The following is a 27,194-nucleotide window of genomic DNA, read 5'->3' as shown; positions in this document are numbered from 1 at the left end:
TATTTCCTAAAATGGGCGCTCCTAAAAGGACTGGCACAATCTAGTGGTTCTTTAATGGAGCACCTTTTGTCCTTATAGTTTTGTTTATTTTTTATTTATTTTTGTTTATTATATATGCCATCTCAAATTTAATTTTTCCTCTCATCAAAATATAATTTTCCTGCATGAGTCACCATTTTGTACTAAACACACATCCGTCCCAAATCAATATTATAAATACATTTTTAAATTTTGCTATAAGATACTGCTCCCCCACATAATGTAAGTAGGTGAAAGCCTTCATTTACTCCAAATGGGGCAAGTGATTCCAGCCGAAAGATCCATTTGGCTTCTGCTTTTAATAATCTTGTGTCTACATCTCCTTTTCTCTGGCCCAATTTGATCTGCTGGAGTACCCAAAAGGACAGACCATCAGCTTTTCCATTATGCCTTTGCAACATATGTCTCTTGATTATTCTGCCCTTTTTTAGTTCCACATCATTTATATGGTCCAGAACCCTACGCCTCAAATGGCGAATTGTCCTACCAACATACAAGAGTGAACTGGGGCATTTTCCTACGCATATTACGCCTTCTGTACTGCAGTTGTAAAAAGATGTAATATCAATTTTTTCTCCATTTTAGGATTGATTAAATGCTTTACTGTAGGCACATATCTACAGGCTTTACCAGGGCCACATTTAAAACTGCCTTTCGGTTTCTTTGGTAGCCATGTTGAGAGGCCTCGTGATCTAGAGCTTCTTTGCTCATAATGGCTGTGCACCAGCATATCTTTAGGGCTTCTCCCCTTTCTATAAGTAATCTGAAGTCTAACTCTTAACCCACTTTGAGTCCGTTATAGGAGGGCAACCAAAAAAGGTGGCCTCTACCTACTCCAAAACACTTCTGACACCAAAACTGAAAAGATACTACAACCTGACTTACAGGTTCATAGTAACTGCCTATTATTAAAGTGATTGTAAAGTCTCATCTTTTTGTTAAAATAACAAAACATGTTATACTTACCTGCTCTGTGCAGTGGTTTTGCACAGGGCAGCCTGGATCCTACTCTTCTTGGGTCCCTTGTTGCTGCTTCTGGCCCTCCCTCCTATCAAGTGCCCCCACAGCAAGCATCTTGCTATGGGGGGCACCCGAGCCAAGCTTCAGCTCTGTGTGTCCATTCAGACACAGAGCTGTGGTTTCGGCCCTGCCCTCTCTCTCTCTCGGCACTATGGCTGTGTCTTAGCCAATCAGGATTAGTTTAATGTAAAAACATATATAATTGCCCAGTGTAAGAAACTCTTAGAGCATTTTATGCATGTTTCTTTGCCTTTCCCTACTCCCGCTGTGCCGATTTAACCCATCCTCTCCATCCTCCACTGTATCGTTAAACAGTTCTGCGACCAAGTTCACTGGCATTCTACTGCAATGTACTTAAGGCTGGCATGTCTTCTACTTTCTTCTGCATGCACATGTGCAGTAAAACCCAATAGACTTCTATGGATTCAGAAGAGTGATCTGTCTCCCACACCCATAGAAGTCTAGGGGGGTTTACTGTTTTTGTGTAGGAAGTGGGATTAAAGCTTGGTACACACTAGGAGTTTTTTTTTTCCGTTCAAACCAGCAGGTTAAACAAAAAAAAAACCTGTCAGCTCTGGTGGGAGCCTCTGTATTATTGATCCAACATTAGTACAGCAATCTCCCCCCGCTGAGCTATTGTGTTCTGATAGGGGGATGGCCCCCCACTAGAACACTCTGATCAGCGCTCTCAGCCTTTGGCTGAGAGCACTGATTGCGAGCTGGCAGGCTGCTGGTTTTCCAGCATGCTCATCCGACAGAAGCCGGCTAAACTGCTGACTTATGTCGGACCAGCTGATATACACACAAACTGAATGTCGGCCGTTTTTTGTTTAACTGGCTGATGTCTCCCAACAATCAGCCCATGTGTAAGCGACTTTAGACCTAGCATTAAGTGATAGTGTTGCTGATCTTCTTTAACCTCCAGTGATTCTTGCACATACCAGCAATCAGCTACCAGTACTTATTTTCAGCGTTCTTCAGTAGATCGCCTGAAATGTAGGAGCAACAAATACGTTTTTAGCAATGGTAGATTTTCTTTTGGGAGTTGATTCCTGGTATTTGCAGAGATCGCTATAGTTTAGAAAAGATCAGAAGCACTGTCACTAAATGCCATGTCTGCTCTGGGTGTAGTGTAGAATACATGAAATAACCCAATACATGGCAAATATGCAGTAGTGGAAAGAAGGTAATAACATTGTGTCACTACTATGCAATAGTTAAATATAGACCAGCATCAAGCATAATAGCCCAAACTGAATGGTCCCTGCAGCATGTACATTTGTGTTGAAATAAGACTTGGCTTTCTGGGGACCACTCTTGTAAAACAATCTACTTTGTAAGGCTACCACAGGGGTTCAAATATAAAGCAAAAAAAAAAAAAAAAAATGATATGTCTATTTGCAGCCAACTGCTTAACAAACATTTCTATTTGTAGAATGGTTTTGAAGACACAAAACACATTTTAAAACATACCCATTAAAAACAAGATCTAGCCTTAACCTTCTATTATAAAATTGCATGATTACATCCTAAAACAAACATATACATATACTGACTTATAAATGTATTAAGGTGGTAAAGCACACATTTATTTTATTGCAGCTTACTAATTCTTAGATTTAATGGCTGCATTCCTTTTCTTTTTAGGCTTTCTAAGTCTGTTGTTTTTCAAAAAAACAAGCTATCCAACAGAATGTCTCACTTACATAGATGGGACCAACCATTTAACACTATCTTATAATGATCTGCTTTTATTTATTTATGTGAAAAAATGTATCCTGAGGTGAAAAAAAACTGCTGTAACTGCCTATAAAGTGTTATCTGGGGCTAAGCTTAAATTTTTTAGTGCTCTTTAATCCAGAGTGGGAGCACTCGAATACAGGAGGTGTGTTACTGGTCAGATCGCCAGGTAAAAAACGAAGGGGAAAAGTCTAAGAAAAGAAAATTGATGCAGCCAACCACATCTAATGATTGGCAGCTGAAAAATGTTATATTTTTGGTTTTGGGTTTAATACTGCTTTAAACATACTGTATCTATCACAGAAGATGTAGAGAGTGTATTAATCACATGGAAATAGTGGCGGAGCATTAAATCAAATTAATAGATTATCCATTTCCTCCATAGAAGCACTGTAATTTTAAACCTTTCTGACCAAACTCAGGAGAGACTCATTCAGGTATTGCTGGAAAGATAAGGCATTCCTCAAATACATAGGATCATATATAAGATCCTTTGCTGACATGATCTTCCAGACAGTGATTGCAGCCATAAACTGGAACCAGCATGTTGGGGTGATATAGACAATTTTCATGAGACTTCAAATTGAAGGGACTCTATTCTGTGTATAAAGGCAAAAGTCCATCCATCAAAAAAATATATAAGGAGTACCACCACAGAATCAATAGGAGAGAAAAGGTGACTGACTGGTTTTGTTGGTATCCCAACTTCCTCAGAGACTGCCCAATGAGATTTTTCTCTGTTCCTACCTCCCCTGCACCACACCATCACACCTGCTCACCAACCTCCAATCCCATCCGACCCCTATCATCCGCTTCCGCTATTACCACCTTTCAAATAACCCCTACTTCATTTGCCACTCTACCAGACCAGCTCTGCCCTTACTGTGACTGCACCAACATATGCCTCACTGCCTAACGCCACTGTACTAATAGACGCTGCGATCATACACGCCTCCATATTCATCTTATTCAGTAGGCTGGCATATTTGTAAAGTTGTGTAAAAGGCTAACTCCAAAATAATTTGATAATTTAACCCAAAATTGATAAAGAGTTAAAGTGAGAGGAAACCTTCACAGAAATTGAGTCAAGTCACTAGTGCTAGGCAATACAATATGGTGAAACCACAAACAATATATAGATTTGTCAGTGCACCTGTTTGTCTCCCTCAACCCTCTGAAGTGCAGAATTGAATCTGTATTGCATAGCTTTTGAGAGGTGGTAGGCATGATGTCATATGCTTCCCTGGATATTAACGCCCACAGTCCAAACAGAGCAGAGATCTAAGTGTAATCTGAGACCTGAGTGATATGCCACAGGAGGGATTGGATTTATGCCCTTTTACACAGCCTTACTGGGAAACACTGAGGCATGAGCAGGGTCACATCACTGTCAATCGCCACCATGGATTGCATGGTTTAGGGGAAAACAGAATTGAAACATCCAGATTGCGAGGGAAAGAGAGCACTTCCAAACTCCACACTAGGCACTACAGAAGGCCACAGGTACACATTATACGAGGATTGTTTTTGCAAAGGTTTCATCTCAAAAGTGAATTAACACTTTAAAGTGGGAATTAGGCAAACAGTTAAAATAATGTGTAATTGTCTGAGTAACACACCTCTGCCACACTGCACAATCAGGAAGATCACTCTGCTACTTTTTCTTTCAGCTATACTACTTCTGGTTTCGACTTTACAAACGTTCTGGATTCAATTCCTTCTAATTGGTTATGATGTAGCTTAAAATTTCCAGTAGGCAGGCTGTAGTAAATATGTAAGATAGGAAACTGCATGGGAATTTAGCCTCCATTTACACCCGAGCAGGGCATGTTCATATGCCTAGTGATTATTAGGCTTTTTTCCTTTCAAAATGTTTTACAGGCATATTACAGGTGTTTTACAAGGGTATCTGTACATGTATCAAGCTTCAGGAGTTTGTTTTCTGGACCGGGCAAAGGGAAGGACATCAGTTCTATAGGAGGAGAGTTCTTCAAAAGTAAAAACCTGCAGGGAAATGTGCATATCTCAAATTTACTGCTGCTCCCATTGAAGTCTACAGAACAAAAAATTATGGATTTCCCTGAAAAAACCCATGTGCTCTTATGAGTGTAGGTCATAGACCGTAGGGTAACTAAGTGTACAAGTGTGAACAGAGACAATTAGTCAGGACCACGGAAACAAGTAAAAAATCGTTCAAGTGTGAATGTAGGTTTACACACATCTGCTATGCTGCCTGACTTTTAAGTATTACCAATTAGTTTTCATTTTAAACAATATGTATTTCAACAGTTTATTTAGCAGTTTGCCTTGCATTCTGCTTTTAATTAAGAATTCTTAAGTACTGACTGTTCTATTGGCCATTGTGATGAAGAGCCCAGAAAACTGACTGTCTGGCATTACTCAATTCTGCAGCCTATTTTGAGTGAATAAGGTCAGCAAGCACAACATGCTTTCTTTTACTGCTTAGTAACACTTTCCCAGTTTAGCTGGAAAGTAATTGCCCAAGTTGATACATTGCCTTAAGCAATCCTGTACTTATCCTGGACTTGACAAAATAAAAGGTTTGCTTAATAGCCTGCATCAAAAAAGACTAAATACTTACCTTTTCTATGCGCCCCCTCACCTCAAACTGCTTCAAAAATATCTGTAAGTTGTGCCTTGAAACTTACTTAGAGGTATTCCTTGTCCCAATATGGCTATGCTCAGGTCTTAAGATTGGCCATTCAGGCACCAGTTACTACACAGTGGGAAGCAGGGGAAGTAACATTTTGTGTCCACTATACCAGAAATTAAAAGGTTTGCTAATTGCATAGCAGAAATGTGAATAAATAAATTGCATAGAGCAGAGATCCTCAAACTACGGCCCTCCAGCTGTTGCTGAACTACACATCCCATGAGGCATTGTAAAACTCTGACATTCACAGACATGATTAGGCATGATGAATTGTAGTTCCTGAACAACTGGAGGGCCATAATTTGAAGACCCCTGACATTTAGCTAAGATTTTTCTTGTTCAAATATTTTATTAAGAAAAAGGATATACAAAGAATAAGAATGATTATCCCAAGAAGGGGGGGGGGGTGGAGGATGCACAATAGAACATCAAAGCAACAGGTACGTAGCCACAAAAGTGCAGTTAAGTAACAGTAGAGGTAAACATTTGACAACCTAACTACAATGTGTAATAATAAAATAATAAGAGCTATCATTAGTGCCCATCAAGATTGTACAATTTCAAACCCTTTTAGCAGCTGACCCTATTATTGGTACCATATAATCTAGGTTTCGAGATGTATAAGTCATGTTATGATGTGGAAAAGGGACACTGAATGGATTGGATAATACAGAAGAGAGAGAGAGGAGATGAACTTCAGTCTATATGTTGGGTCCTGAAACAGCAGGATAACATGTTTAGCTGGCATTATTGCGGTTAGTATCCTACTAGGTGGGCACCCACTAATGAGGGAACCTCTGGGTAGGGGGAGTCAAGGTAGGAAGAGAGGGAGATGCCACAAAGAACAGAAGGAAAAAGAAACAAACAGGGGAAGAGAAGGTAGAGGTAGAGAGGGAATGAGAATAAACCCTAGGGGAAGGGGTAATCAAGGAAGCCAAATGGGAGCTTCTCAGATATTCGCTGAGAGTAATCAATGGGACAATAACATTTTATCAAAGTCAGCTGGGAGGTAATGCTCCACCCTTGGTTTCCATAATCGTTCATACTTATTCACCCCATTTAGCAGGACTGCTTCAACCTTAGCATGTATCAGGACCCTGGTAATTAATTTTATTGTTTCTGTGACATTGAGATAAGGAGTTTTCGAGGCCTTTGCAATGGTTTGCTTCACTCTAATAGTAACCTGCAGGAGAAGTTTAAACTGTAGTTAAATCTTATCTAAAGGTTTTTTTTAATAAAGCCGTGGCCATGTCTATGTCCAAAGTATAAATAAACAAGGTAGAGAGGATATGAAATATTTCGGCCCAGAATGATTGAACCAATGGGCAACTCCACCAAATATTGGACGGAAGAAATTTAGTGATCCAGGCAGGGACTAGATACCACGTCATGAGTACCTTATTATTTGTTTCCAAGGCCACTATATATTGCGAAGCAGGTGGCCGGCTACTGATGTGAGAGCAGCGCAGTCCCGGAGCTCTCTCCTGCTTGCCCTGATCCTTCAGTGATCCTGTGGAACCCCGAGCCGCTACTCACCTGCTTCCGACGCCTGTGTACTCCTGATCCCTCGGTGCATCAGCGGAGATGGTGAAGATCGGTCCCCCTGGTCCGGAGGCGCCTGGATCCCGGCCGTCGGCCTCCCTCCTCGAGCGGTCCCAAGATGGCGCCGGCCCGCCACGGAGCTCGAGCCAGCCAGCTGCTGCTGCACGATCCTCGCAGCCATCCGCCTCTCTCTCCCACGGAGGTGGTTCGGAGCCTGACGACTCTTCTTCCCTGCATCGGCATGAGACTGTGAGTGACCTTCTTCTTTCCTCCCCCCTGGACCCCACTGCTGAGGCAGGGGTGGGGGTTGATAGGCCTGAGCCATCCCTTGCTGCCATCATGGATGCCATCCGCCATTGTCAGGCCTCTCTCACTACTCAAATTGAGTCTGTGAGGATGGAGATGTCGTTCCTGAAGCAGGATGTCCATAATCTCCGCCATAGGGTGGGCAACGCGGAACAACGTATTGGCGACCTGGAGGATGCCCACCGCCCCTTGCAGGCCTCTGTGTCTGATTTACAGAGGGGTCACACGGCCACCATTGATAAGATCACTGACATGGAGGATCGCCTCCGACGTAATAACCTCCGCTTTCTGGGATTCCCTGAGGGGGCGGAGGGAAAGACCCCCGAATCATTTATGGAAAAGTGGCTCCTTGACACCTTTGGGAAGAATGTTTTTTCTCCGTTATTCGCCATTGAAGGGGCGCACAAGGTGCCGTTGCGCCCCCTGCCACCAGGGGCGCCACCTCGTCCTCTTCTCATTAAACTTCTGCATTTCCGGGACAGGGAGGCTGTGCTACGGGCCTCCAGGGAGAAGGGCCGTGTCTCCTACAATAATAATGCTATCTCCATCTTTCCTGACTTCTCTGCAGCCACCCAAAAGCAGCGGGCCTCCTTTATGGCAGTTAAGAGGCGGCTGCGTGATCTCCAGTTACCATATAGTATGCTTTATCCTGCCCGTCTCCGGATCATCTCTCAAGGCAAGGCTCATTTCTTCCAGGATCCTCGGGAGGCCGCGCACTGGGTGGACTCCTTGGGCCGTGGCTCTCCTGGCCGCCAGGACCGGCGGTCTCCTCCTAGATGAAAGACTGTCTATCTGCTGATAGTCTGGTTGGGCTCTGGGCTCGCCCTTGTGCTCTTCATGGACCCTCTCTCGCTTGACTGATTTTTTGGGACAGATGGCTATTCCCTTTTTTTGAGGGTCGGGGTTCCTATTTTTCTGTTTTTGCTGATGGGCATTTTTGGGGTGGGGGGGCTCCCCCCTCATCTCCTTCCTTTTTATTGTTTTTTCTCGTTTGTCTACTACAGGACGAGCAGATCCACGTTTCCCTGCATTTGACTTCCTTTTGTTGTTATGGGCTACAAAGCTCTCAATTGTTGGGGTTTGAGGGCCGGGTGGGCTAGGGTGGGGGGAGGGGGTGTTTGTTACTGTTGCCATCCGCAACCTGCGGGTTTAGGCGGGTTTCTTCTTTTTGGTTTGTTTGTTTGCACCATTTTGATCCACAGGGTCGGTACAGTTTTTCCTTTTTTTGTTTTTGGGGTCATGCTCTCTCCTTATGCGATACAGTTGATTTTGTTTACTATGTTACTGTGGTCACTTTTTTTATGTCTTATGTGTACTCCTTTCTCTGGGCTCCTCTCAGATGCTGGTTGTGCCTTGGCCCTTTGGGGTTTGCCTGTTTTTGGGCTGACCCACGGGGCGCTAACGCTGATTGTTGGTATATTTCTATGTCTACTCTACGTATAATCTCATGGAACGTCAGGGGGCTAAATTCTAAAGTGAAACGGTCTCTGATGTTTGACTATTTAAAACGCCATAGTCCTCACGTTGTTTTGTTACAGGAGACACACCTCCAGGGGTCCAGGGTTATGGCCCTTAAGCGGGCACACGTGGTGTATGCGCTACACTCTACCTACTCTTCCTATGCCCGGGGCACGTCCATTTTAATTGCCAAATCCGCTCCAGTCACTATTAAACATCTAAAGACGGACCCCTCGGGGTGCTTTGTTATCCTTGTTATTGAATATTTAGGTAAACCTTATACCCTGGTGAATGTTTATGTCCCCCCGCCGTTTGCTAAGTCATTCTTTGACCGTGTTTTGGGTTTGGTTTTGGAAATGGCGGAGGGCCCTCTTATTATGGCGGGTGACTTTAACACGGTCCTCGACAATGCTTTGGACCGCTCTGGGGCTGCTTCTTCCCAACATACCCCCCTGCGCTCCTACTTAGACAAATTGGACCTCATGGACGCCTGGAGGTGGAAACATGGGGGGATTACTGAGTTTTCTTGTTATTCGAGCTCACACCACACTCTATCTAGGATTGACCTCTGTTTGCTCTCTCGGGAACTGCTGGGTCCGCTCTCGGGGATCAGGTACCTCCCTCGGGCGGTATCTGACCACTCCCCTTTGCTGGTGGACCTTGCTTTGGGGTCCCCACCTAACTATAAATTGTGGCGACTGAGCCCTCTGTGGCTGGCGGACACCGCGGTGACTGATCAGGGGCTCACGGAATTGAATTCTTTCTGGGCGCTCAATGGACGGGAGGGGTCGGCACTGCTGACCTGGGACGCCTTCAAGGCCACTATGCGGGGCACCTTCTCGTCTGCCGTAGGCCATGCTCGGAAGGCACGTCAGACCAAGTTGGTTGACGCCGAACGGGCATTGCATACGGCTGAACGGCAATACTCTGACGACCCCTCCCCTCAGAATCACGCCGCTTGGCGGGCCAGGGCCCGTGATTTGGATCTCGTCCTTATTGAGCGCACCCAGAAAAAACTGTTATATCAGAATCAAAGAATTTTTGAACTGGGGGACAAAAACAGTCGCTTGTTGGCCTACTTAGCTAGGCCGGATTTTCAACCTTGTATCATTCCCCGGGTCACCAGCCAGGCCGGTGTCATTGTAGAACAAACTCCTGATATTCTTCATAGTTTTGTTGAATTTTATTCCTCTTTATACCGCACCCAGGCCCATTACACTATTATCGAACTTGATGATTTTCTATATGATATTGAATTGCCCGCATTGTCGGTCGACCAATCTTGCTTCTTAGACTCCCCTTTGACCACAGATGAGATTGACAAGGCCGTAGCTACGTTTGCACATAATAAGACACCTGGCTTGGATGGTTTCCCCATTGAATGGTATCTTCACTATAGGGAATTGCTGGTCCCCCATTTGTTGAAAGTGTTTACTTGTGCTCTGAGGGAAGGACGTCTGCCACCCTCCATGACGGAGGCCCTTATAGTTCTCATCCCGAAGCCGCGCAAGGACCCTCTTCTCTGTGAATCGTACCGTCCGATCTCACTTATTAATACAGATGTGAAGATTTTGGCCAAGGTCCTGGCGAGACGGCTGAATACGGTTGTCACGGACTTGGTTGGGGCGGACCAGTCGGGGTTTATTCCTGGCCGGTCTACCTCGATCAACTTGCGTAGACTTTTTACCAACCTTCAGACGACTCATGATTCTGTGGGGGCCAGGGTTGTGGTAGCCCTGGACACTCACAAGGCTTTTGATTCAGTGGAGTGGCCTTATCTCTTGGAGGTATTGGCGAAATTCGGATTCGGGTCGGGGTTCATAAAATGGGTACAACTTCTATATTATCTCCCTCGTGCCCGTATCAGGGTCAATAATTCTGTGTCTGACTCCTTTCCCATTTTTCGGGGTACTAGGCAGGGGTGCCCGTTGTCCCTGTTGCTTTTCGCCCTGGCCATTGAGCCTTTGGCTGCGCAGATCCGCCAGTGTGCGGCTGTTGCGGGCTTTGTGATCAATGGCTTGGAAGAAAAGGTTTCATTGTATGCGGATGATATGTTGATATATCTAGCGGATCCATATCAATCCCTCCCCACTCTATTGTCCATTATTGATCGCTTCGGTCACTTCTCGGGTTTCCGGGTGAACTGGAGTAAATCTACTCTGTTCCCCCTGGATCCCCAGGTTCTGCCCCCTTCTCTCGCATCATGCCCTCTCCAGGTGGTGGATCGGTTTCGATACTTGGGGGTTGACATTCAACTTCCCTTGTCTCGTTTCCTCCCCAATAATTTAGATCCCTTGGTTGCCCGACCTAAATCTTCTCTACAGCTCTGGTCCCAGCTTCCTCTCACGGTTTTGGGTAGGATCAACATTTTTAAAATGATGTTCCTTCCCCGATTTCTGTATGTGTTGAGTCACTCCCCGATCTATGTTACCAAACGTCGTTTTCAGGTCATCGATTCGCTCCTCACTTCATTTATCTGGGGGGGTCGGCCGGCACGTGTGGCCAGAGATGCGTTACAGTTACCTGTATTGGCGGGGGGACTGGCAGCGCCCAACCTACGCCTTTATTATTTTGCCTCCCAGTTGGCACACGCACATTGGTGGTTCCATCCCGAGGACAATCATGCTGCGGCGGCCTTGGAGGCGGCTATTTTCACGTCCTATGAATCTCTGCAAAATTTGCTGCACCGTAGATCTACTATGGGCAGGCCGAACACTGCACTTATCTCGGTCACTCTACGGGTTTTTGCGGCTACCGCATTGGGTGAGGCCGACCCTCCGGGGTCGTACTCCCCTAATGCCCCCCTTTGGCACAATCCACGGTTTCGGGAGTTTTTCGGTCGGGACGACGGTATTTTTTGGGCCCGTCTTGGGGTGAAGTCTGTTGATCACCTGTATGTCCGGGGAACCTTCCGGTCCTTTGCGGACATGCAGTCCACTTTTGCTGTACCATCTACGGCTCATTTTCGCTACCTCCAGCTGAGACATGCGGCGGCTGCGCAGTTTGGCCTCCGGGATGTCTCGCTGGAGCCATCCCCCTTGGAATATCTCCTTTCTGACTCTTCACATGAGAAACTGGTCTCCACATATTATCGTAGGCTTTTGCATTCTAAGTCTAAGCGCTTGGCGGTGGTTGAGTCCCAGTGGCGTGCGAACGTCCCGGACTTGACGGAGGAGGTATGGCATGACGTCCTTCCTGAACAAATCCCGGTTGTAATTTCCTCCAGGGATAGAGTCATACAATTAAAATTTCTGTATAGGGCTTACTACACTCCCCTGTTCCTTCATAAAATTGGTACATTATCCTCCCCCCTCTGCTCTAAGTGCTCTGATGGTGTGGGATCCTTCTTTCACATGTTTTGGGAATGTCCCCCTGTCCGTGCCTTTTGGTCAGGGGTGACGGCCTTTATAACTGATATCTCTCAATTGTCCAATGTCTGTAGCCCCCTTCGTTGTCTCCTAGGGTATGTGGATGATGAGGATGCTCCGGCTCGCACTAAACTATTTCTGCGTTTGCTCTTTTTCTATGCTAGGAAAGCTATTGCTCTCCGTTGGAAATCTTCCACACCCCCTGACGTTCCATTTTGGATCTCTATTGTTAATCAGGCTCTGCCTTTGTATAAACTGACGTATGAGGCCAGAGGATGTCCGAAGAAATTCAATAAAATCTGGTCCTTCTGGGTAGACTCTGATCTTACTGCCTCCTCGGTGTCTGACGCCTCCTAGGCGATGTCTAAAGTGACTTCTTTTGCTCCGCATGTGTCGTTATATATTGCTTATAATAATGTGTTACCCCCCCCTTTTACCACGATTACTGGGTATTCTCTGTACTGTGGTTCTATTTTGTTAGATGATTGGAGAGGATGCTTTGTATGTTCTGTATCCTCTCTTTTATGTTGCTCTGCCATTTTTCTTTTGGTGTACTGTGTTTTGTTTGTTTAATAAAAACCTTTAAAAAAAAATATATTGCGAAGCAGATTTGGTAGCAGACCAGATATTAGGCCAGTCCTTGGTGTCTAGTTGAAGACCTAAGTCTCGCTCTCTTTTGACTACATAATAGAGAGATGTGTGGGGTGGCGGAGCTAACAGTTGGGCATATAAGATAGAGATCAAGCCACAAGTGTAGGGATCATTTTTACATATACATTCAAAGCTGGTCATGTGGGGGAGGGAGGGGTCCGTACGCAATTAGGGAGTGAGTGTTTAATTGGAATATAGTGGAAAAGTTCAGAACAAGGAAATCTGTGAGACTCACAATGGGTAGGAAATGGTTCAGGGGTCATAAATTTGTAAGCCTGAATAAGATTAGCATAGAACCAATTGTGGAATGATAAGTCCAAGCCGGATTAAGTGCTTGGTTCAGAAGATAAGACAAGAGTGGGTTATGTGGAGACTGTACGTCGAACCAAAATTTTAAGTCGTCCCAAAAGGATAAATAGTGACAAGTGAGAGGGTTTTGAAGTGTCCAACGGTCCCCTGGGCAGAGTCACAACAAGTTGGCTACTGTCAGGGGATTGCAATCTATGGATTCCACAGCCATCCAGAGTGGTACCTCCTGTACTGCATGATGTTTGGGAAGTTGGACTAAATGTGCAGCTTGATAGTAAAGTGTGGAAGCCCTAAGCTGCCTTTGAGTTTTGCGGAAAAAAGAATTGCTTTGGATAGTCGAGGTCTAGTTTTTCCCCAGATGTAAGCAAGCACATGGCGTTGTAAGATCTGCAAAAAATAGGATAGAACGAAGATCTGATGTGCCCCAACCATGCTAAGGGTAGCACTGACCAGGAGGTCAGACAGTCCTGCAGATAACTAGTTAGATGTGCTAACATTGGTGGACAGTTAGCAGAATATAGGGCAGCAGGGTTGGCTGTCAGTTTTTTTCCCCAAGTAAGGGATAAAATGAGGTGACCAGGAAAACTGTAAAACGTGTTGGAGTCGATGAAGACTTGCCGACCGCCCACAGTAAATATACGTCAAGACGTCAACTAGCTGCCATAACCTCAGTATCATTTTTTACTGTGGGCGTATTTGGCGCTGGATAAAAGTGGTCCCATGGGCCGATTGGCCGCGGAATGACTTTTAGCGGCAACAGGAGAGGTGCCCTCCCCCCCTCCTGCCGCTTCCTGGTCCTTTCCGAGCTTACCAGAGCTGTCAGTAAACCTGGAAGTGATCCAAGGTGGCCGTTCGCTGGGCAGGAAGTTGAGTAAGGGCTAGATGATCCCCACTTCCCTCCATGTTCTTGGGGGACCAGATCAACCTCTAACCTCACTTTCGGTACTTAGGTAAAAAAAATTATTATTATTTTTTTTTTTAAGTCAAGTTTTTTTTTGCTTTTAGCTTTTGTCTTTTTGATCCCAGATATCTCAATAAAGAGGGCCTGTCGTGCTTAATTCTATTGCAAGGGATGTTTACAACATTTCTTGCAATAGGAACAAAAGTGATAAAAAAAAAAAAAAATCAATAAAGGGATAGTGCAAAAATTAAAAAAGAAAAAAAAATATAAAGCATCCTATCCCTCTGTGCTCACGCAGAAGTGAATGCATATGTAAGTGCGATCACATATGTAAAGGGTGTTCAAACCCACACGTGAGGTATCGCTGTGATCGTTAGAGTGAGAACAATAATTGTAGTGCAAGACCTCCTCTATAACTCAAAAAAGGTAACTGTAAACATTTTTAAATTGTCACCTATGGAGATTTTTAAGTACTGTAGTTTGTCTCAATTTCAAAGCATCACGTTACTGTAGATATCTATGTACTCAGCGTAACATAATTTTTCACATGTTACAAAAAAATGGGGGTAACTATTGTGTTTTCTTTTCTTTTTAATTCAATAAATTGTATTTTTTCCCAAAAAAAAATTGTATTTGAAGGACCACTACGCAAATACAGTGTGACATAAAATATTGCAACGATCGCCACTTTATTTTCTAGGGCTAAAAAAAAAGAAAATAAATAATGTAATGTTTGGGGGTTCTAAGTAATTTTCTCAAAAAAAATACTAATTTAAACTTGTAAACAAAAAGTTTCAGAAAAGGCCTGGTCGGTAAGTGGTTAAGTGCTTTCCACTAAACCTGAGATTGGCACAAACTGATCCAAGGCCGCTAGAAGGTTAGGGGTGGAAATCACTGGAGTAGACAGAAAAAGGATTATGTTGTCTGCAAACAGACACAACTTATGTTGATGGCCTCCGAGTTCAGGACCCCTAATGTCCATATTAGAGTGTATAAGTTGGGACAAAGGTTTTATGGCCAAGGGGAAAGTAGCGGGGACAGGGGACAACCTTGGCTCTTCCCTCACTGAATGGGGAAGGGGTTTGATTTTTACCCCACGGTTTTCAAGTACACTGTTGGAGTAGTACTGTATATAAGGAGGATATCCAGTTTATAGAATGTGGGCTAAAGCTCCGGTGTCACAGCATAAACTGTATATAAGGCTCAAAAGCCTTTTTAATGTCTAACACAAAGCACGCAGGTATACATTAAGATTGGGGCACATGGCCTAACAGGACTTCCCAATGGACACTATCTACTGATTGTTTCGGGGGAATGAAGCCCACCTGGTCTTTATGACTGAGAGATCTGATAACCAAATCCAGATGGGAAGATATCATTTTGGCTATTATCCTATTTTGAGGAGGGAGATAGGCCTGTAATTGACCCAAGAAGTATTGTCTTAGTGGGGCTTGGGTAGCATACAGATATTAGCCATAAGGGAGTCAGGTCAGAAGGAATGATCTTTCAGTGTAGAATGAAAGGCCTTAATCAGCAATTGGGGTGGCTGTCAGCAAAATGTTTATAGTAAGTAGCTGGGGAGCCATCAGGGCCTGGTAAACGTAAGTAGCTGGGGAGCCATCAGGGCCTGGTTCCTTGTTTTATTCCAGGGCTTTTATCTCATTAAGGACCTCCAAGTCTGAGATTGGTTGTTCTAGAGATGTACGCTGCAATGCTGATAAAGAGGGGAGATCATAAATAGTGAATAAGGCCGCAGCTCGAGTTTCATCAAACACAGTTTTCACAGAGTATAGGACAGAGAGATACTCCTGAAACATGATTAAGACTTTTAGAGGGTTACTGGAATATGTACCTTTTGTGAGTTTCAGGTGAATAGGTTTATTTGTGTGGTCTAATCTTCGGAGGGTTAGGGCAAGGAAAGTATCTGGTTTGTTAGCTTTCATGTATAACCTGTGTCTGGATCTACGCAATGCCTTTTTTAGCCAACTCGGTCAGAAAGCCACATGGGAGTGGTGGAACGCGGCTTCTAGATGTTGATGCTGTGCTCATCGCTCTTCTTAAGACAGGCTAGGGTTCTGGCCTTTCCGCAGAAAAGGGTTGAACAGCGGTTGGCTTTGGGCACTATCAAAAGGCCAAGTGTCAGCTTTGGTTATATATTTTCAATGCACATGCCTTGATTCATAACTTCATTCAGGGAGTGTGCCATATAGCTCCGCCGAGATGGTCCCCTATACCTCCGTGAGATCTAAATCTGGTATTATCTGTTCTTCAAAAGCCTCCTTTTGAGAACATTCAGGAGATTCCTCTGCTTTCATTGTCTCAGAAGGATGCCGTTTTGGTGGCTTTCACTTCTTCCCACAGAATATCTGAATTGGCGGCCTTGTCATGCCACTCACCTTATTTGGTGGTCCACAGAGATAAAGTGGTACTCCGACCAAATCAGTGTTTTCTTCCTAAGGTGGTTTCTGATTTTCATTTGAATGAAGACATTGTGCTGCCTTCACTCTGTCCCAAGCCAAAGCATCCCAAGGAAATTGCCTTTCATTCTTTGGATGTGGCTCGGGCAATCAGGGTTTACTTGGGGGCCACTGAGTCTTTTAGAAAATTGGATTGTCTTTTGTCCTTACCGAGGGACCTCGTAAAGGATTGGCTGCATCTGCTGCAAACATTTCCAGATGGATCAGGCACATGGTTGTTCAGGCTTATTCGCTGAAGGGTCAGGTTCCTCCTTTGCCAGTGAAGGCGCATTCTACTAGAGCGCTGAGTGCCTCTTGGGCTTTTCGCCATCAGGCGTCAGTGATGCAAGTTTGCAAGGTGGCAACTTGGTCATCTGTGCATACCTTCACAAAATTTTGCAAAATTGATGTGTTGGCATCTTCGGATGCCTCCTTTGGCTGCAACATTTTGCAGGCTGCTATTTAAAGAGATAATTTTTTTTGTTCTCTTTGAGGGTGTATGTTTTTTCTAGGTGAGCTCCAGTTGTTCCTGGTTGAGCTCCATATTGCCTGGTTGGCTACGTTTAGCCTTTGGGGAGTTACGTTCTTCTTTGCGTTGTCTGCCCACCCCTCATGTAAATACTGCTTTGGGACATCCCAATGGTCTAAGAAGTAATGGAGCTGCGTCTGTCGATGATCGATAGAGAAAACTGGATTTTTGTATTTACCATAAAATCCTTTTCTCTGAAGGTCATTGACAGACGCAGCACCCGCCACTCTGCTTCTGAGTGAATGGGGTTTTTTTTGTCTTCTAAACACTGCTTGCAACGAAACTAGGGGCTGTAGCAGAGTGTGCGGGGTTATGCCTGCAGGGACAGCCCCCATAGGCGAGGTAAAGCTTTTTCCTGCCTAGTGTCTTATTCCTGATGGGAGGAGCATAACCCAATGCTCTAAGAAGATATGGAGCTGCGTCTGTCGAACTTCAGAGAAAAGGATTTTGCGGTAAGTACAAAAATCCAGTTTTTTCGCCACCACATGGCTCATACTCAAGGATAGATTTCTTCCTTGTCTCTTTTGCCACAATTTCGCTTGTATCTAATGCTCACATTGGCTACATTGCTCTCTCAGATCATGCCCTGATCTCATTAGACATAGCCCTACAACAATGAATGCCAGGGCGACTAAACAAAACCCTACTACAGGACCCAGAGATTAAGGCCGACGTTTTGAAAGCATTAAATTATTTCTTTGAGACTAACAATGATTCGGTGTCCAACCCTCTTCTCCTTTGGTCCACACATAAATGCTAAATAAGAGGGGTTCTCATTAAACATGGTCATAGGGTTAAAAAGGGCAAAGGAAAACTGTTATCCAGCCTGCTAACCACATTGCATGACCTTGAGCAACGACATAAGTCTTTCCCTGACCAGCCAACGGAAGCTGAGCTCAATCAGCTTAGAGGGCAGATCAGAGACCATTCCTTGTTCCAGGCCAAAAGTAAACTATTGAGGGCACATGGAACATTCTACGAATTTGGGGATAAGTTTAGTACATCATTGGCAAACGCGATATGAATCCGATGCAATTAATCATACATTACAGCTCTTTCCACTCCTTTGGGCAATAAAATCCATTCATTGATGGCTGAATTCAGGGAATTTTATGCATCACTCTATAACCTAGACTCACCTTCTGTGCCCAAGGATACACTAGACAAGACAGATTGACAACTATCTCAAGGCTGCGCATTTGCCTACACTTACAGGGGAGGAAATTGAGATGCTCTCAGAACCGATCTCAGTTGAGGAGTTTATGGGTGCTATAGCTCGATCTCCAGCAGTTAAAGTGCCTAGGCCTAACGGCTTCACAACCCCATATTATAAGACCTTTCATGACCACCTTGTGTCCATTTTTACCACTGCTTTTAACGCCATTTTAGATGGCCACAGCATGCCACCACACCTCCTCAGTGCAAGCATTTTGGTCACCCCAAAACCAGGCAAGGATCCCCTTCTTTGTGCCAGCTATAGAGCCATTTTCCTTCTTAACTGTGATTTAAAATTGTTCACAAAAATCCTGGCTGAGAGACTGAGTTCAGTTTTACAGCGCATTGTTTCTCTGGATCAAGTGGACTTTATTCATAATAGAGAAGCCAGAGACAATGCGATTAGAACTATCAATGTTTTCGCTAGAGCCTTAACTTACCATTCATCCTACTGTCTACTGACCCTGAAAAAGCATTTGACAGAGTGAATTGGTCTTTTCTGCATGCAACGCTACAACACATAGGGATGCCAAGCTCTGTCCTATCATGGATTTCAGTTCTATACTCAACCCCCTCAGCAACGGTCAGAGTAAATGGAGTTTCCTCCAAATCTTTTGAGATCCGGAATGGCACGAGGCAAGGTTGCCCCCTTTCCCTGCTCCTTTTTGTTCTATCATTAGAACCTTTATTGCAACATATTCAGGACAACCCAGATATCACTAGACTGGAAACTAGTACATATAATCACAAAGTGGCTGCTTATGCAGACGACTTGTTGTTCTACTTATCAAATCCTCTTACCTCCTTACCAGTCCTTTTGTCTGAAATTCGGACATATGGGAACCTGGCAGACTTTAAAGTTAATTTACAAAAATTGGAAGCTCTCAATGTTAACCTTCCCCCCGGAGCATCTGCCCATCTCAGTGATAATTTCATGTTTCGATGTACTCCTCAGGCTATTTAATACTTAGGGACTAGAATACTGTCTAATCTTCATCTTATTTTTCAATACAATTTCCAATTTTATTGGCTATCATTTCATCTGATTTCGAGAAATGGAAAACTTTAGCAGTTTCTTGGTTTGGCAGATGTAATGTTTTAAAAATGAATGTGATGCCACATCTTCTAGACCTTCTACAAGCGTTACCAGTCAAACTGCCACGAGATTTCTTTTGCAAACTCTGGACAGCTTTTATTAGATATGTCTGGCAAGGTAAACCTCCCCGTCTTAGGCATTCACTTTTGCAACAATCTAAGCTTAGAGGTGGTGTTGGTCTTCCTGACCCTGCCTTACATTGTACAGTGGTCCATATGACCAGAGTAATTGGTTCAGACATGCCCCTCATAAGCTATAGGTGTCGTTAGACCAAGAATCGGTAGCAGCCCCTTTAGCTGGTCTTCCATGGGTAGGAACCCCATACTCTAGTTTTGTGCCTTCCCACCTTCTAATTGAAGCCACCTTGACTGATATTTCTAGATATTATAAGATGGCAGCAACGTCCAGCTTCCCCTCTCCACTGACACCCATCATTGGGCACCCAATCTTTGTTCCGGGACTTACTGAAAGAGCCTTTAAACTTCAAGTTGATAGGATTCTTGTTAGAGCTTCTTCTTTTCCTAGCGCGTCTGGCTGGGCCCGTCCTTCAGACCTGCACAGTTTATTTTGGGACAGTGAAAATTGCTACAATTATCATACTTTCTCAGGTCCCTTCCTGACCATTCCAGATTTTGAAGACAATTAACTTTATTTGAAGACCTCTGTGTGGGAGAGGGACCGATTCGAAAATCCCTCTCCGTTTCTTGTGTCATTTTACTCACAGTTACTTCTCAGCAAGACCCGTCATATCTGCTGAAATGGGAAAGAAATCTAAATACCACATTCGGAGGACCAAAAGAATTGAATACTCTTCTTTGCACAAAAATCTTCCCTTTGCAGTAAATATCAAGAGACCTCTTACAAAATCTTGACGCGCTGGAATCGGACTCCGTAAGTGCTAGCATCCCTCTTCCCGGGACATAATCCTCTTTGCTGGCATTGTGGTACCCAGACTGTCACACTTGTTCACACTTTTTGGGATTGTCCCACGATTCACCCTTTTTGGCAACAGGTTTTGCAAATCGTGCACAAACTCACAGACTATTCTCTATTTGACAACACAGCTGCGATACTTCTTAATTTGACGCCTATGTCAAGTAAGAGATACCGTAAATCCTTACTGAAGCATCTCCTGGATGCCACCAGGGCTTGCATTCCCAGTATGTGGAAACAACAAACACCTCCCCTTATATCTCAATGGTTTGCCAGAGTGAATGATTTTCAGCAAATGGAACACCTCACTGCGGTCCTCAGAGACAAGACAGAGGAACGCATTTTTCGAATGAATCCTTATCTTACTCATAAATAACTGAGGGTACTCATCTGAGTGCTTACTGTCTTGTGTTGACAACCCTACTGTGGCCCCCTCACCCTCCACCTCCCTTTTTTTTTTTCTCTTCCCCCCCCCCCATCCTTTCCATCTGTCTCCCCTTTTCTCTTCTTCTCTACGACATGTCTTACTACTGTCTTTTTTTTTGCATACCTTTAACCTTTAACCACTTCCCGACCACCTGCCACCATTTTACTGCGGCAGGGTGGCTCTCCTGCGCAAACCGACGTAGACCTATGTCGGTCAAATGCGGGAAGGTAGGGGGCTAGCGCGCACTGGCGGCAGCGCACTCCCGCCCCCTCTCAGCAGTTTGGAAGCCGATGCACAGGTCAGGAGGCTCCGATTGCTGCCTGACACCCGCAATCGCTCCCCGCTGAGAGAGAAGGATGGTGTGTAAACACAGCCGACTGTTCTTCTCCCTGAAATGATCACATAGCTCATATGATCCTTCTATATAGGATCACATGTCTCTATGATCATTTCACAAGCCACCCCCCCCCCCCACACAGTTAGAATCACTTCCCTAGGCTTACAATTAACCCACTGATCACTCATAGGGTTAAGCCCTTCCCTGCCAGTGTCATTATTACAGTAACAGTGCATATTTCTAGCACTGATTACTGTAGTAATGTCACTAGTACCCCCACAAGTGTCAAAAATGTCAGTTAGGGGTCCGATCTGTCTGCCACAATGTCGCAGTCCTGCAAAAAATTGCAGATCGCTGCCATTACTAGTAAAATAAAAAAACAATAAAAATTACATAAATCTTTTCACGTAGTTAGTAATCGTGATATCTTTTGCGCAAACCAATCAAAATACGCGTATTGTGATTTTTTTTTACCAAAAATATGTAGCAGAAAACAAATTGGCCTAAAATGTTAAAAATTTTGATTTTTAATTATTATTTTTTTTGAGAATGTAATATAGCAGAATGTGAAAAATATTGTTTTTTTTCTTTTTGTCAAAATTGTCGCTATTTTTTTGTTTATAGCGCAAAAATTAAAATTGCACAGGTGATCAAATACCACCAAAAGAAAGCTCTATTTGTGGGAAAAAAAGGACATCAATTTTATTTGGATACAGCACCGCACGATCGCGCAATTGTCTGTTAAAGTAACGCAGTGCCGAAATCGCAAACTAGGGCCTGGTCATTAAGGGGGCAAATCCTTCTGGTCTTAAAGTGGTTAAATAAAGAATTTAGAACACCTTTGGGATGATTTGGTACGGAGACTGCGAGCCAGGCCTCCTCGTCCTACACCAGTGCCTAACCTCACCGCTTCTGGGAGAATGGTCAAATATTCTCATAGACACACTCCTAAACCTTGTGGACAGCCTTCCCAGAAGAGTTGAAGCTGTTATAGCTGCAAAGGGTGTGCCAACTCAATATTAGACCCTAAGGACTAAGACCGGGATGCCATTAAAGTTCATGTGCGTATAAAGGAAGGCGCCCCAATACTTTTCGCAATAGAGTGTATATACCCAGAGCTGGATCTAGCCTGTCTGATTTGGGGGTGCAGTAAAAATGTCAGGGGGGGGGCAGAAGATGGGAAGTCAGCAGGGCAGTGGATAGGGTCAGCAATTTGCTTTGCAGTGTACAGAGGCCATTAGATTGTAGGGCAGTGTACATGGGTCAGATGGGCGATGTACAGTCAGCAGGGTAGAGGACAGGGGCCAGTAGTAAGTAAGGCAGAGTTTAGAGGTCTGTAGTAAGTGAAGCAGAGGACACATTTTGAGTAACAGTGAAGGGGGGGGGGCTTTAAGGGGGATAATTAAATAGGCTATGTGCCTAGTTGCTGTATACACTGCACACACATACCACAGTCCTTGTATCCACAAAATACTCCTACTTACTAAGTCACAAGTGAAAATCTCTTAGATAGACATAAACCCCAGGATGAAGGATCGTTTTTCAAAATGTTAATGTTTCCATCAACAATGTTTTTCTGCACACAAAAATGGATAATATTGTCCCCCAGAGTCCTCCTCTACATTAGAGTCCACCCCCTTACATCAGGGTCCCCAGAGTCCCCCTTCAACATCAGGGTCCAGAGAGTCGCCCCACCTAGCATTAGCATCTCCAGAGTCTCCCCTAACATCAGGGTCCCCAAAGTCAACCTCCCCTTACATCATGGTCCCTAGAGTCACTCTCTTAATGGAGGGTCCCCAGAGTTTCCCTAGTTACATCAAGTCCTCAGGGTCCCCCTTTATATCAAGGCCCCCCTCCTCCCTACATTATGGTCCTAAGAGCTCCCCCCTTAAATCAAGGTCCCAAGAGTCCACCACTTACATCAGGTTTCCCATAGTTCCTGCTCCCCCTTTCATCAGGGACCCCAGACTCCCCCCTCCCAGCATCAGGGTCCCTAGAGTCTCTCCCCTACATCAGGATCCCCAGGGTTCCCCCTCCTTTCTTCAGGGTCCCCAAAGCCCCCCCTTACACCAGGGCTCCAGAGCCTCCCATCCTTCATCTGGTTCCCCAAAGTCTTCCACTAAGATCAGGGTCCCTAGAGTCACTCACCACCCTTATGTCAGGGCCCCCAAAGTCCCCCCTTACATCAGAGTCCCGATCCTTCTTTTATCAGGGTCCTCAGAGCCCCCCTTCTTACATCAGGGTCCCTAAAGGCACCCCCTTGCATCAGGGTCCCCAAAGCTACCCCCTTATATCAGGGTCCCCAGAGCTATCCCTCCCTTTTACATCTGGGACCCCAGAGTCACACACTCTTACATTAGGGTTCCCAAAATCAGCCCTCTTAAATCAGGGTCCCTAGAGCTACCCCTCTTACATTAGGGTCCCCAGAGCCACCCCTTCCTTATATCAGGGTTCCTAGACCCCCCACCTTACATCAGGGTCCCAAGAGTCACCCCTCTTGTATCAGGGTGCCCAGAGTAACCCCCCCTTTTACAACAGGATACCCAGAGTCAACCCCTCCCCCCCTTTTACATCAGGGTCTCCAGAGTCCCCTTCCTTACAAGGGGGGTCCCCAGAGCCAGTCTCCTTTCATCAGGATCCCCCGAGTCCCCTCCTTACATTAGGGTCCCCAGAGTCACCCTTCTTTATATCAGGGTACCTAGACCCTGCCCAACTTACATCAAAGTCCTCAGTGCTACCCCTTCCTTATATCAGGGTTACCAGACCCCTAACCTTATATCAGCATCTTTAGAGCTCCCTTTTTTATGTCAGGATTCCTGGTGCCAACTGCCTTACATCAGGGTCCCCAGAGTCACCGTTCTTAAAGTGGAGTTCCACCCATTTTTGGAACTTTAGATCTATGTAATCCCCTTTAAAATGGCTTTTACCAATGGAAACTTTTTTTTTTTGCTAGTAAATACCTTAATTTCGGCTTTATTCCTCCTCTCCTCACTTCCTGGTCCGATCGGCGATGACGTCATTCGGCGATCCGCAGTGTCTGCTGGGATATATTCTATTCCAGAAATCTCGCAGTAGCTGTATCTATACTGAGCCGTGCCTGCCCCGCCTCCGCCCCGCCTCCTCTCATTGAGTTGCATTGTATGAATGTATTAAGGCTGTTCTCTGCCCCGCCTCCGCCCCGCCTCCTCTCATTGAGTTGTATTGCAATACAACTCAATGAGAGGAGGCGGGGCAGAGGCGGGGCAGAGAACAGCCTTAATACATTCATACAATGCAACTCAATGAGAGGAGGCGGGGCGGAGGCGGGGCAGGCACGGCTCAGTACAGATACAGCTACTGCGAGATTTCTGGAATAGAATACATCCCAGCAGACACTGCGGATCGCCGAAGTGAGGAGAGGAGGAATAAAGCCGAAATTAAGGTATTTACTAGCAAAAAAAAAAAAAAAAAAAGTTTCCATTGTTAAAAGCCGTTTTAAAGGGGATTACATAGATCTATGTATTCCAACCTATTAAAAATGGGTGGAACTCCGCTTTAACATCAGGGTCCACAAATTTTCCAGAGCTCAAGTGATTAAGCAGGTTTTCTTATAGACTTGTATGGGAACGTATAAGTCATTTGAAGAGAACAAAAGTCAGTCGACACAGTCCCTAAGAGAAGCAGGGTATTGCTGCAGGCTGCTGTCAAGTCTGTGCCCACACAAGATGCTATGAAATGTATAAAACATAGATGCAAAGCTCCACAAAGAAGTGTATTCACATTGAAATAAAGCCTTGCCTCTTCTAGCAGTGTTACTATCAAGTAATGTGTGTGTGTGTGTGCACTGCTAGGAAAGGGAACTAGGAGGGAGGCACTCCCAGACAGATTGTTTTGCATAAAGTCCATGCAGGTGACACACATAGTCCCATCCACCACTGTGCCCAGACGTAGAATAATCCCATCTACTGTTAGGGAGGGGTAAAGCAGGGAAAAGGCAGATGAGCTAAAACATATTTTTATATAGAAAGGCTTTTAAACTTTATACTAAACTTCATACTTTATAATAATCATATCTATGATTTAATGTAGAAGTAATACACTTCCTTATTACACACTTTCCAAGCAAAGAGTAATGTACAATCTGTTTTAGGCAGTGATGTTGCATAATAGTGTTTTGCCTAATGCAGGGATTTGTGATTGGTATCTGTACTATGAGCGCTTCTGTGGCTCACCAATCCTAACCTATGCTTCCACATTCCTGATACAGTCCTTACAGTAATAATTCTCCATAACAGCCCACACTCTTGCCCCAGCCTGGACTGGCTCTGTGACGTCAGACGCTTCAGCCCGCTGTCTGCCGAACAAACTGCACCCCTGTGATCCACAGGAGAAGTACAGCCAAATGAGCTTTGGCTCTACTTCTTTAAGGAAAACAAATTCGTTTGAAAACCATCTGTGATTAAGGCTTTTTTATATGAAACGCAATAGCAGTTTATTTTACTACATTGCATGTACTTTCTTGCATTTTTAAATAATAAAGCATTTGCGGGTCAAATACAGACTCCAGCGTGAACATTTCCTGGTTTGGAGAGCAAACTGGAGCCTGACTGGAAGACCAGTGTTTCCACTTAATACATTGGCCAGGAAGAAAAGAAAGTTGTCATACAATACATTCTAAGACTAAATATATTTCTTGAAATAGAACCATGTTTGTATAGCATTGCTGTTATTCAGCAATCTCCTGTTGAACAAAGAACAGTTGAGGTACATTCATGAATGACCAGCAGGTTAAATATGGTTGGAACTGAGAACCATGGCTTTGATGTATTGTTTGTCGGTATGGTTTCTTTCACTATTGCTGTGTTTTGTGTTTGTTGTACAGATTCAGGAATTAGAAACAGAAAATACTGAACTGAAATACAAAGTACAAGATTTGGAAAATCAGTTAAGAATACGTGATCTAACTTCCTCACCTGTAAGTAACACTAAAAAAATGTTTATATGTGAAATTTAGACAATAGTTAATTATGCTAAATAGTGATACTTTAATAGCACTTACATTTTGCAGGTCAAAGTGAAATATATAGAGAGTAGAGCAGATTTTATTCTTGCTCTCTCTAAATGCTTCTTACAACATATAGGTTGAAAACCATACAGTAAATTAGTGAAAGTTTTAATGTATGTATGTTGTGGAATATCTTCTGACGTTAAATAAAAACTGCTGGGTTTGCTTAATATTGTATTTTGAATTGAATTAAATTGAATATTTACTGTAATTGCTTATCTAAGTAGGTCTGATCATGGGAAATGCACTAGCATTTTATTTATTTTGGGTAGTTCCGTTGCATAATAGAGGTACTGTATTGTGCATATAAAACATGTGTAAAGTAGTGTACATAACACAAGGTGTAAATTGTTATAAAACAGGCAAGCGTTAACTGTAGTTATGTGCTGGTGCTCGGAGGAATGAAATTCCAATGTTTCCCACTTTATGGCAGTACTGTAAGTTGATGATTGCTGGTGTCACATACCTTTAACTCTGTAAAGGGAAGGTTTCACAAAGATGGCCCCCATCAAGCCAAATTTAGCCACCTGTCTTCTCTGTCCAAAATCTGTACATGGCTGTCTTCCAAAGAGTGTTCCTTGTCCATTAGTTATTGATAGATTGCTAAGTGTTGATTCAAGGGCTTACCGTTTCGATACGGCATAGGACTTTGCCTTTATTCTGTTTTGTCTTTCATGTACCATTAAATATACAGGAAACTTATTATCCTTTATTAAATAATAGAAAAAGGTGTGCTCAGCTGCAAATATGTGGAAAAAAAACTGCTACAATCAAGCACTCCTTGAACAGTAAGGAGGAAAAAAATGTAAAATAAATAAGATGTGCTGTTTTTGACTGAGATGTTATCCTAAAAGTGATTAGGTAACCAATGCAATAAAAAATGTGCAATAAGCAAAATCAAACAATAGTGAATGTTCAAATGGCAAAGTCTCACTAGATAAGTGAAACTCTTGTTACCTGGAATGGTGTATCCAGTGGATTACATCAAAAAAAAAAATTTTTGTGAATAATTAGCCATGATCTGTTCACAAAAAATGACAAATAAATGGTGCAAAAAGTTCATAAATAGTCCAGGGATCCACCATTTAATATGTTTAGTGAAAAGATGATGCTCCAACTTTCCGACATGCAAATACCACAAACTGTAAT

The 27,194-nt window shown here is 44.0% G+C and overlaps 1 protein-coding gene across 2 annotated transcripts in view; it reads left to right on the top strand.

The window, feature by feature from the left end:
• GULP1 (GULP PTB domain containing engulfment adaptor 1) overlaps window positions 1–27,194 on the top strand; it is a 788,491-nt gene that overhangs the window by 615,001 nt on the left and 146,296 nt on the right. For both annotated transcript variants that reach the window (XM_082260575.1, XM_082260574.1), the window contains exon 9: window positions 25,863–25,955. In XM_082260575.1, the coding sequence (XP_082116701.1) occupies window positions 25,863–25,955 (93 nt within the window). The remainder of the gene's footprint in view (window positions 1–25,862; window positions 25,956–27,194) is intronic.

The sequence above is a fragment of the Pelophylax lessonae genome, assembly GCF_965119305.1.
Source record: "Pelophylax lessonae genome assembly, chromosome: 6".
In the NCBI taxonomy this organism is placed as follows: domain Eukaryota; kingdom Metazoa; phylum Chordata; class Amphibia; order Anura; family Ranidae; genus Pelophylax; species Pelophylax lessonae.
The sequence above is the reverse complement of the archived record's forward strand: the minus strand, read 5'-3'. Positions and strand labels throughout refer to the sequence as shown.